This window comes from Salvelinus namaycush, chromosome 24, assembly GCF_016432855.1.
Source record: "Salvelinus namaycush isolate Seneca chromosome 24, SaNama_1.0, whole genome shotgun sequence".
In the NCBI taxonomy this organism is placed as follows: Eukaryota; Metazoa; Chordata; class Actinopteri; order Salmoniformes; family Salmonidae; genus Salvelinus; species Salvelinus namaycush.
The window spans coordinates 37,117,094-37,129,804 of NC_052330.1; the positions used below are offsets into that span (position 1 = coordinate 37,117,094).

The window sequence follows — 12,711 nt, forward strand, 5'->3', positions numbered from 1 at the left end:
AACCCCTAGGCAATACAAAACAAGCATACCCACCCTCGTCACACCCTGACCTAACCAAAATAATAAAGAAAACATAGAAAAACTAAGGTCAGGGGGTGACACAGAGGTTAGCCAACGTGGACCTTGTCGTTATATCTCTTGACGCCGAAAAGGCCTTTGAACAAGCTATCTATTTAAGGTCCTACAGAAATTTTATATTGGAGACGGGTTTATAAAATGGATCCAGCTTCTATATAGGAACTACTGTGCGAGAATACTCACTATGTCACGACTTCCTCCTGTTCGGGCGGTGCTCTCACTATGTCACGACTTCCTCCTGTTCGGGCGGTGCTCGGCGGTCGTCGTCACTAACCAATCATTAGCGCCCCAATGGAACTTTTATAGAGTTAGTCTTCCCATAAGTAACTTTTTCAGATATCTACAGATTAGAGACTATGTTAAAGAAAACATCTTCCTACATTTGGAAATGATAAACCTTGCATGTTTGACGGATGCATCAAAATTGGTCCCACCTCCAGGCAAACTGATATCTCGTCTATGTGACGCTTTTCTGCCCTTTCTGTTTACCTGTCCTTGTTCTGTGTATCTTATTTTGTAATTTTGATTTTGTACCTAGAACTCTGGGTCTTTTTGTATCTGTCTGCTCTCTTTTATGTTTAGATAAGAATTGCATACTAGTCTTTTCTACAAAGTAGGGATTTTAAATGACTACCACACCATTCTTGTGTGTGTTCAATCAAAAATATTTGAGCAGAAATGTTTAACAAATTGTTATTTTTTGTAAGAAAAAGCTGAAATGTCTTGAGGCCAAAAAATATGACTCTCTTATGTTATGGCAAGCCTAACTAAGTTCAGGAGTAAAAAATGTGCTTACCAAGTCACATAATAAGTTGCATGGACTCTGTGTGCAATAACAGTGTTTAACATGATTTTTAAATGACTACCCCACCTCTGTACCCCAACACATACAATTATCTGTAAGGTCCCTCAGTCGAGCAGTGAATGTCAAGCACAGATTCAACCACAAAGACCAGGGAGGTTTTCCAATACCTCGCAAAGAATGGCACCTATTGGTAGAAAAAAATGGACATAAAATATTCCTTGGAGCATGGTGAAGTTATTAATTTCACTTTGATAACTACAAAGATATGTAGGTTTCCACTCTACATTACCCCACTATATAGATAATGTACAGATAATAAGGAAGAGGTTGAGGAAATAAACAAGGAAAAATACGTTTATAACTGTGTCGTAAACACCACAAACATTAACGACCACTCACACAGGAAGCTCAGTGATTGGATTGTCTCAGCACAGCCAGAGGGTTGCCACGGCAGCCAGCAGGTTGGAGATTTATAGGAAGTAACGTCCCTGGTTGTATTACATCATTCACATTAGTCAACAGCTCAATCCAAAAAACTAGTCAAATTGAAATGGTGAAAGAGCTTCACACTGAGAAATTAATAGATGGGTTGATTTTTGACTACGTCTCTTTCTGCTCTTTCACTTCTGCTGACCACGCCTTTCTAATGGTACCCGGCCTGAGTCAGCCAAACTGAAACTTTCACTAGCATTAGTGTTCACCATGTACACGACCTGATAGACTACTATCACTGCTTGAATAATGTCAACAACAACAACAACAAACAGCGCGCTATTAAAGCCACAACAAAAAAAACAGGACACCTTGGGGATAGGAATCTGCATGACTGGCTATATAGAGTAGTCGTCTTTCAAATTCAGTTCACCAGTCCTTCAGCGCATACTGAGAGGATAGAGAGCTACTGAAGCCTCAGTCGATCGGTCACAGCCCCGTCATTTTCAACCACAGCCATATGCCAGGTAGCCTAGCAGTTAAGAGCCGTTGTTGTGCCCCAGTAGCCGAAAGGTCGCTGGTTCGAATCCCCGAGCTGACGAGGTGAAATATATGTCTATGTGCCCTTGAGCAAGGCACTTGATCCTAATTGCTCTTCTAAGTCGCTCTGGATAAGAGCGTCTGCTAAATGACTAACATGTCAAATGTAATACCCAACGTGAAGTGTTTTAGAGAGGGTGTCAGAATCCTGATTAGCCACACTGGTTTGAGATAAGAGTTGCATAAATTCACAGCAACCAGAGAGAGAGAGAGAGAGAGAGAGAGAGAGAGAGAGAGAGAGAGAGAGAGAGAGACAGAGATAGAGACAGACAGAGACAGAGACAGAGGAGAGAGAGAGACCCAGACTGTCTATAATGAATTAAGAGAGAGCGACTCGTACCATGTCAATATTGAATTGAATAGTGGTATAAAATAAACAGAGATAGAGACCGTTGGCGTCCCTCAGGATCCTGAAGGCTACTGGCATACTGTACTACAGACCGGATTTCAAATCTTTCAAATACTTTAAGAATTTGCTTTACTTCCAAGTTTTGTATTTAGCCTGCCTATAGTGCCAGATGGGTGGGGTTTGCAGTTCTACAACTATTCCATTGGTTCCATTGCAAGCTCAATAAAGCCCAGCTAAAGTATTTTTCAAATATTTAAAATAGCATTTAAACCCAGTTCTGCACCTTATTCTATATCTACCTCATTTTAAATCTGTCTCATTCTGTATCTACCTAATTCTGTATCTACCTCATTCTGTATCTGTCTCATTCTACCTCATTCTGTATCTACCTTATTATGTTTATACCTCATTCTGTATCTGCCTCATTCTGCATCTACCTAATTCTGTATATTCTTCATTCTGTATCTGCCTCATTCTAACCCATTCTGTACCTGCCTCATTCTGTATCTGCCTCATCCAGCCTCATTCTGTATCTGCCTAATTCTGTATCTGCCTCATTCTGCATATATGTCATTCTGTATCTACCTAATTCTGTATCTGCATCATTCTGTATCTACCTTATTCTACCACATTATGTATCTACATCATTATGTATCTACCTCGTTCTACCTCATTCTGTACTTGCTTAATTGGGGCGGCAGGGTAGCCTAGTGGTTAGAGATGGTTTAGTTCTGTATCTCATTCTCATTCTCAAACCTCATTCTGTATCTGACTAATTCTGTATCGTCTCATTCTGCCTCATTCTGTATCTACCTCATTCTACCGCATTCTGTATCTGCTTCATTCGGTATCTGCCTCATTCCACCGTATTCTGTATCTGCCTCATTCTACATCTACCTCATTCGGTACATACCTCATTCTGTATCTGCCTCATTCTACCTCATTCTGTATCTACCTCATTCTGTATCTACTTAATTCTGTTTCTAACTCATTCTGTATCTACCTCATTCTGTATCATCTCATTAGGCCTCACTCTGCATCTACCTTATTCTGTATCTGCCTCATTCTACTTCATTCTGTATCGACCTCATTCTGTATCTGCCTCATTCTATCCGCATTCTGTATCTGCCTCATTCTCCCTCCTTCTGTATTTGCCTCATTCTCCCTCCTTCTGTATTTGCCTCATTCTCCCTCATTCTGTATCTACCTCATTCTGTATCTATCTCATTCTGCATCTGTCTAATTCTGTATCTACCTCATTCTGTATCTACCTCATTCTGTATCTACCTCGTTGCGTATCTGCTTCATTCTGTATCTACCTCATTGTGTATCTGCATGCAACAACATCACAAAGAGGCAGAGAGAGAAAGCAGGGCAGTCCTTTTCCAAAACAGGGGCTTCCTCTCTATCTGTGCCTGCAGGCAAGAAGGTACCTCAGGTGGGTGGGCCAGGTGTGATAGAACATGAGGTGTCCCTCCAGAAGGTATCTCAGGAGTGTTAGAACATGATGTGTCTCTCCAGAAGGTATCTCAGGTGTGATAGAACATGATGTGTCTCTCAAAACACTTCTGTTCCATTATGTAATGCACTAATGAAGTCCCTAGAGCCCTACCGCCCTAGACATTGATAAACAGGCATTGTTAATTACATTGACATGTTTTATTTTGCTGTATTCTATGATCAGCACCTCATTAAAACCTCACAATAGACACTGAATGGAAAATGGAAAACGAACACACAAATCCCATTGCCCATATGAAGCTTCTGTATGAAACTGAAGTGCAAGTGCAAAGAGTTAGGGATCAGAGTTAGGGGTCAGAGTTAGGGGTCAGAGTTAGGGGTAAATATTAGGGGTAGGGTAAGGATTACCTTGGTTGGAGCTGTTGGTTGGGAATGGTAAGGGTTAGGGGTCAGGGGTCAGGGTTAGTTTAAATGTACCTTGGTTGGAGCTGTTGGTGGGGAATGGTAAGGGTTAGGGGTCAGGGGTCAGGGTTAGTGTAAATGTACCTTGGTTGGAGCTGTTGGACAGGAAGCGGTCAGACTTCTTGAGGGTTCTGAAGTGGACCCTCTTGCTGGCCTGACTCTCTCCGTACAAACCAATGGACTGGACCTGGATAATATAGTCTGTCTCCTCGTCCAGATCCCACAGAACACAGGCCTTGCTGGTGGTGTTCACCTCCCTGATGAAGCGCTGGGTGTGGCCCTGCTGTCTCTGAAATACAGGACAGAGATATAGGGTATTCAAATCCAATGTTTTATGTCACATGCTTGGTAAACAACAGGTGTAGACTAATAGTGAAATGCTTACTGACAGATGTTTTTTTAGGGGTCAAGTTTAATTTACAATTGAAGTGTCCTGGCTGCATATCAGTTCAAAATAGAGATGAATCGAGGGGGTACTGTATTGTAATTGTAACGGCTGTCAATCTCTTCCTCCTCATCTGACGAGGAGAGGCGAGAAGGATCGGAGGACCAATACGCAGAGTGGTAAGTTTCCATGTTTTAATATAATCCACGAAAACAAGACACAATACAAAATAACAAAAGAACTAACCGAAACAGTCCCGTGTGGCGACAAACACTGACACGGAAGACAAACACCCACAAACCAACAGTGAAAACAGGCAACCTAAATATGGCTCCCAATCAGAGACAATGCAAAACACCTGCCTCTGATTGAGAACCATATCAGGCTAAATGAACAAACCTAAACATAGAAACAAATAACATAGACTGCCCACCCCAACTCACGCCCTGACCATACTAAATAAAGACAAAAAAAAGGAAAATAAAGGTCAGAACGTGACAGTACCCCCCCCCGCCCCCCCAGGTGCGGACTCCAGCCGCAAAACCTAAACCTATAGGGGAGGGTCTGGGTGGGCGTCTGTCCGCGGTGGCGGCTCTGGCGCGGGACGTGGACCCCACTTCACCATTGTTTTTGTCCGCTTCCTTAACCGCCCCCGTGGCCTCTTATGAGCGGCGATCCTCGCCGCCGACCTTGGCCTGGGGACCCTAGCCATGGGTCCCGAATGGACAGGATACTCCGGCAGCACCGGAGTGAAAGACGACTCCGGCAGCGCCGGAGTAAAAGGCAATTCCGGCATCGCCGGCTTGACAGGCAGCTCTGGCAGCTCCCGGCCGACTGACGGCTCTGGCAGGTCCTGGCTGACTGACGGCTCTGGCAGGTCCTGGCTGACTGACGGCTCTGGCAGCTCCTGGCTTGCTAGCGGCTCTGGCAGGTCCTGGCTGACTGACGGCTCTGGCGGCTCGGGACAGACGGGCGGCTTTGACGGCTCGGGACAGACGGACAGCTCAGATGGCGCTGGACAGACGGGCAGCTCAGACGGCGCTGCAGAGATGGGCAGCTCAGACGGCGCTGCAGAGACGGGCAGCTCAGACGGCGCTGGACAGACGGGCAGCTCAGACGGCGCTGGACAGACGGGAGACTCTGGCTGCGCTGGACAGACGGGAGACTCTGGCTGCGCTGGAGAAGAGGAAGGCTCTGGCAGCGCTGGACAAGCGGGAGCAACTGTAGAGAGAAACCGGAGAGACAGCCTGGTGCGGGGGGCTGCCACCGGAGGACTGGTACGTGGAGGTGGCACCGGATATACCGGACCGTGAAGGAGTACAGGAGCTCTTGAGCACCGAGCCTGCCCAACCTTACATGGTTGAATGTTCACCGTAGCCCGGCCAGTGCGGTGAAGTGGAATAGCCCGCACTGGGCTAAGCAAGCGTACTGGGGACACTGTGCGCTCCACCGCATACCACGGTGCCTGACCAGTACGACGCCCTCTCACTCCACGGTAAGGACGGGGAGTTGGCTCAGGTCTCCTACTTGACTTAGCCACACTCCCCGTGTGCCTCCCCCAAGAAATTTTTGGGGCTGACTCTCGGGCTTCCAACCGCGTCGCCGCGCTGCCTCCTCATACCAGCGCCTCTCTGCCTTCGCTGCCTCCAACTCTGCTTTGGGAAGGCGATATTCCCCTGGCTGAGCCCAGGGTCCCTTGCCGTCCAGAATCTCTTCCCAAGTCCATGAGTCCTGTGTCTTCTGCCGCTGCTGCTGCTGTCCTTTACCACTCTGCTTGGTCCTTGGTTGGTGGGTGTTTCTGTAATGGCTGTCAATCTCTTCCTCCTCATCTGACGAGGAGAGGCGAGAAGGATCGGAGGACCAATACGCAGAGTGGTAAGTTTTCATGTTTTAATATAATCCACGACAACAAGACACAATACAAAATAACAAAATAACTAACCGAAACAGTCCCGTGTGGCGACAAACACTGACACGGAAGACAAACACCCACAAACCAACAGTGAAAACAGGAAACCTAAATATGGCTCCCAATCAGAGACAATGCAAAACACCTGCCTCTGATTGAGAACCATATCAGGCTAAATTAACAAACCTAAACATAGAAACAAATAACATAGACTGCCCACCCCAACTCACGCCCTGACCATACTAAATAAAGACAAAACAAAGGAAAATAAAGGTCAGAACGATGGAGGGGACATCAAAGGCCTCTGCATTTGGGTGGGGGAGACTGTGAAACTCTCCTGCCATTGTTGAGCTTAATGGTTTTGACCCTTCCCATTTCACACCTCTGTGCTAATTAATCTGATCTGTTCTGCCCTAGCAAGCTTAACCTAACATTCAGTCCTTATAAAGTAAAATATATCATTGTAATTTATTTTTCTTCTTGGCTTTATAAAAGTAGCTTCAGACTAAAAATGACTCACTCAGTTCCAGGTTGGATGGTGTTTTCAGGTTCCAGGTTGGATGGTGTTTTCAGGTTCCAGGTTGGATGGTGTTTTCAGGTTCCAGGTTGGATGGTGTTTTCAGGTTCCAGGTTGGAGGGTGTTTTCAGGTTCCAGGTAGGATGGTGTTTTCAGGTTCCAGGTTGGATGGTGTTTTCAGGTTCCAGGTTGGAGGGTGTTTTCAGGTTCCAGGTTGGAGGGTGTTTTAAGGTTCCAGGTAGGATGGTGTTTTCAGGTTCCAGGTTGGATGGTGTTTTCAGGTTCCAGGTAGGATGGTGTTTTCAGGTTCCAGGTAAGATGGTGTTTTCAGGTTCCAGGTTGGATGGTGTTTTCAGGTTCCAGGTTGGAGGGTGTTTTCAGGTTCCAGGTAGGATGGTGTTTTCAGGTTCCAGGTTGGATGGTGTTTTCAGGTTCGAGGTTGGATGGTGTTTTCAGGTTCCAGGTTGGATGGTGTTTTCAGGTTCCAGGTTGGAGGGTGTTTTAAGGTTCCAGGTTGGATGGTGTTTTCAGATTCCAGGTTGGATGGTGTTTTCAGATTCCAGGTTGGATGGTGTTTTCAGGTTCCAGGTAGGATGGTGTTTTCAGGTTCCAGGTTGGATGGTGTTTTCAGGTTCCAGGTTGGATGGTGTTTTCAGGTTCCAGGTTGGATGGTGTTTTTAGGTTTCTTGTGCTTTTTTTGCTGGCCGTTGGTTTCCCAGAGCATTTGCTGTATAGACCAAAGCCCTGGAAGCCGCCTGTCATTGTCAGGCAAATTACCGACTTGCCAAAACTATAGTTTTGTTAACAAGAAATGTGTCGAGTGGTTGAAAAAACGAGTTTTAATGACTCCAACCTACAGTTGAAGTCGGAAGTTTACATACACTTAGATTGGAGTCATTAAAACTTGTTTTTCAATCACTCCACAAATGTATTGTTAATTAAACTATAGTTTTGGCAAGTCGGTTAGGACATCTACTTTGTGCATGACACAAGTCATTTTTCCAACAATTGTTTACAGACAGATTATTTCACTTATAATTCACTGTATCTCAATTCGAGTGGGTCAGAAGTTTACATACACTAAATTGACTGTGCCTTTAACTTCTTTGGGGTAGGGGGCAGTATTTTCACGTCCGGATGAAAAGCGTTCCCAGAGTAAACTGCCTGCTACTCAGGCCCAGATCCTAGGATATGCGTATTATTAGTAGATTTGGATAGAAAACACTCTGAAGTTTCTAAAACTGTTTGAATCATGTCTGTGAGTATAACAGAACTCATATGGCAGGCAAAAACCTGAGAAAAGATCCAACCAGGAAGTGGGAAATCTGAGGTTTGTAGTTTTTCAACTCTTTGCCTATCCAATATACAGTGGAAATGGGGTCATGTTGCACTTCATAAGGCTTCCACTAGATGTCAACAGTCTTTAGAACCTTGTTTGATGCTTCTACTGTGAAGTGGGGGCGAATGAGAGGAGATTGAGTAAGGTCTCTCCCAGAGTGCCATGAGCTGACCATGCGCTGACCATGCGCGTTCATGTGAGAGTTACCTGCGTTCCATCGCATTTCTGAAGACAAAGGAATTCAGAAAAAAAGACAAAGGTTGGAACATTATTGAAGATTTATGTTAAAAACATCCTAAAGATTGATTCTATACATCGTTTTACATGTTTCCACGGACTGTAACGGAACTTTTTTGACTTTTCGTCCGTACTTTCCGCTGGACTTGCATGCGCGTCGTGAGTTTAGATTGTGTACTGAACGCGTGAACAACAAGGAGGAATTTGGACATAAATGATGGACATTATCGAACAAAACAAACATTTATTGTGGAACTGGGATTCCTGGGAGTGCATTCTGATGAAGATCATCAAAGGTAAGTGAATATTTATAATGCTATTTCTGACTTCTGTTGACTTCAACATGGCGGATATCTCTTTGGGTTGATTTGTCGTCTGAGCGCCGTACTCAGATTATTGCATGGTTTGCTTTTTCCGTAAAGTTTTTTTTAAATCTGACACAGCGGTTGCATTAAGGAGAAGTGGATCTAAAATTCCATGTATAACACTTGTATTTTCATCAGCATTTATGATGACTATTTCTGTAAATTGATGTGGCTCTCTGCAAAATCACCGGATGTTTTGGAACTACTGAACATAACGCGCCAATGTAAACTCAGATTTTTGGATATAAATATGAACTTTACCGAACAAAACATACAGGTATTGTGTAACATGAAGTCCTATGAGTGTCATCTGATGAAGATCAAAGGTTATGGATTAATTGTATCTATATTTCTGCTTTTTGTGACTCCTCTCTTTGGCTGGAAAAATGGCTGTCTTATTCTGTGACTTGGCTCTGACCTAACATAATCGTTTGGTTTGCTTTCGTCGTAAAGCATTTTTGAAATCGGACACTGTGGCTGGATTTACAACAAGTGTATCTTTAACTTCTCTAGGGTAGGTGAGACGCTAACGTCCCACCAGGCCAACATCCGGTGAAACTGCAGAGAGCTAACATTTTAAATACACCATTCGTTGTATTAAACATTCTTGTAAATACATGTATCTTACATCATTTAAAAGATGAACGTCTTATTAATCCAGCCGCTGTGTCAGATTTCAAAAAGGTTTACTGCAAAAGCAAACATGCGATTTTCTGAGGACGGCGCCCCACACACACAAGTATTACTAGCATTTTCCAACCAAGCATTAGCGTCACGAAAGTCAGAAATAACAATAAAATAAATCGCTTACCATTGAAGATCTTCCTCTGGTGGCAATGCCAAGTGTCCTAACTACACAGTGAATGTACGTTTTGTTTGATAAAATCCATTTTTATAGCCTAACACGAAACATTTGTAAACCGGTTGCGTCGTGATTTCCGTCTCATTCAACTTTGGACGAAGCGTTCGTGGTAATTACACACACTAAACAAACGTTTATCCAGTCATGGTTGGTTTCATTGCAATCCTCTGGTTGTTACTAACACAACCATACATGATGGCTCTTTTCCCGGGACGTATTGACCGAAACAAACCGATTGGAAGACACCAATCAATGACCTCATTGCGCACCAATGGTAGGACCGGTCTATTGTTGATTGACTGTATTTTGGCCCAATGACCACTGATCATCTTGAAATCTAGCTTGGAAGATAGCCAATGAGCTGAGGTAAACGGCAATATGTAATGGTTATACGTTTGAAGACCAGCCTTTGTCGTAAACCCTGGCGTAAAAGAGGTTCATTCGCCATTGCAAATCCTACTTGACGGAGCCACGAGTGTAACGCATAGCAGTACATATTCAATAGCATTTTCAACAAGTTTATATATTTAAATTATGGCGAATAAATCAGGAAAAGCTAAAACAAAGTCTAGAGTCTGTGAACACCACAACCAGTGGTGTTCACCTGCCCAGATTCATCTCTGCAGGCATGAATGTGCCTCAGGGCAAAAAGGGCACAGTAAGGGGATGTCGTTGTGCCCTTTGTCACAGGAAATGCCCCATCACCTGCACCACCTGCTCAGTAAGCCTCTGCTTTACAGCAGAAAGAGACTGCTATGGGCCATGGCACCAGCAGCACAATATTGTGTAGAGGACTGAGGGTCTTTACAATATTGTAAATAGAAAATGTGTAAATAGTTACCCTTGTTATTTGTTTGTTTATTATTATTATTATTTTTTTTTTTTTCATATATATATATCTATTTTTTTTTGGGGGGGGGGGGTGTTAGAAAGCATTTATGTATTTTGTTTATAGTTCTTTCCTTCAAAATGTATCACTGTACCAATGGGTACATTGGGTACATTTGGGTACATTTGTGTGGGACACCTGAGTGACTTCATGCTCAATGTCATGTAGCTCGCTCATTTTTGAAGTTATCTGTCTAAAACTTTGCTCAGCTATTGTTGCCATCTTATGTTCTTCATTCAAAACATCCACAGCATCCTATCTGTATGTTTGGCTGTTCTTGGTCATTTGAAAGATGATGCAGCAACAATAAAAAACAGAAAACGTATGTTTAATTCCTTGTATTTTCTTCTACCAGATCTATTGTGTTATATTCTCCTACATTCAATTCACATTTCCACAAAATTCAGAGTGTTTCCTTTCAAATGATACCAAGAATATGCATATCCTTGCTTCTGAGCCTGAGCTACAGGCAGTTAGATTAGGGTATGTCTTTAGGCGGAAATTGAGAAGAAGGGGGGGTGCCCCAAAGAAGTTAAGGACAACAAAGTCAAAGTATTGGAGTGGCCTTCACAAAGCCCTGACCTCAATCCTATAGAACATTTGTGGGGAGAACTGAAAAACACAGACCTACAAACCTGACTCAGGTACACCAGCTCTGTCAGGAGGAATGGGCCAAAATTCACCCAACTTATTGTGGGAAACTTGTGGAAGACTACCCGAAATGTTTGACCCATATTAAACAATTTAAAGGCAATGCTACCAAATACTAATTGAGTGTATGTAAACTTCTGACCCACTGAGAATGTGAAATAAAGGTGAAATAAATAATTCTCTCTACTATTATTCTGACATTTCACATTCTTAAAATAAAGTGGTGATCCTAACTGACCTAAGACAAGGTATTTTTACTCTGATTAAATGTCAGGAATTGTGAAAAACTGAGTTTAAATGTATTTGGCTAAGGTGTATGTAAACTTCCGACTTCAACAATTCTAGAAAACCTAAACAGAGAGGAGGCTGTAAATATCCCTTTTTTTAATCAGCCTAGGTAGTTTCACTATTCTAAAAGAGATGGGAAGTGGCTCTATGACAAAAGCTATTAAAAGAGGCGATACAGGACAACCTTGTCTGGTTCCAGGCTTTAACAAAAATGACTGTGATTTAATGCCGTTTGTCTTAGACAGATGGTGAGTTGTATAAGGGCCAGTTTCCTGGACACAAATTAGCCTAGTCCTGGACTAAAAAGTGGAGAATGCTTTTTAGTCCAGGACGAGGAACAATCTGTGTCTGGGAAACCAGCCCTAAAGGTCTCTACACACTATACGCAAACAGAGCAACTGAGCGTCGCATACGGTCCGTTCCAAAAATTCAGCCACACAAAAGTACGCAGAGATCGACGCAAACAGACCTCCGTCACTCCGTTTGCGTAGAGTATGTAGAGCACTTAAAAATGTATTTTTACGCTACGTAAGATCAGGTTGAAACTAAAACTAGATTTATCCAATGTTACAAACTCACATGCGACATAATTCATTGGAAGTCCATAAAGGGAAACAGGTACGAGGGTGTTATTTTCCTAGTATGCACAGAGAGTGTGAATAGAGATCAGTATTCATAGGTAGTTCCACTATCCTAAGCATTCTAAGCATTCTAAGTATTCTAAGCATTCTCAAATCTATTCAACCTGAAAATTGCTCTCTGGTAGCTGTGGATATTCACCCTGGAACCGTATATTAAACATGTTGAGGTTCATTTAAGATTCTTAGTTTGGGAGGCCATGGGGGGAGTCAAACTTTCCTTCATCGTCATTTATATTAGCATGTGAACCAAGTCTTTCGGTAATGCTGAGAAAACCAAACAGTGTAAAATTGAAGGCCAGGCTTACAGACATCTTTATTCACCATAGCACATCATACATTTTGTTGGAGCATCTGCCAAGTGCCTACACAGGCTACAATATGTCCAGAACTGTGCTGCACGTGTCCTCACCCACACCTCTCCCCTGCGAGCACATCACTCCA

General features: G+C 43.3%; 1 protein-coding gene across 1 annotated transcript in view; it reads right to left on the bottom strand.

Moving 5' to 3' along the window:
- The window catches only part of fndc4a (fibronectin type III domain containing 4a), a 61,297-nt gene that overhangs the window by 21,403 nt on the left and 27,183 nt on the right, over positions 1 to 12,711 (bottom strand). Inside the window, exon 4 of the mRNA XM_038962707.1 lies at positions 4,272 to 4,476. Within this exon, the coding sequence (XP_038818635.1) occupies positions 4,272 to 4,476 (205 nt within the window). The remainder of the gene's footprint in view (positions 1 to 4,271; positions 4,477 to 12,711) is intronic.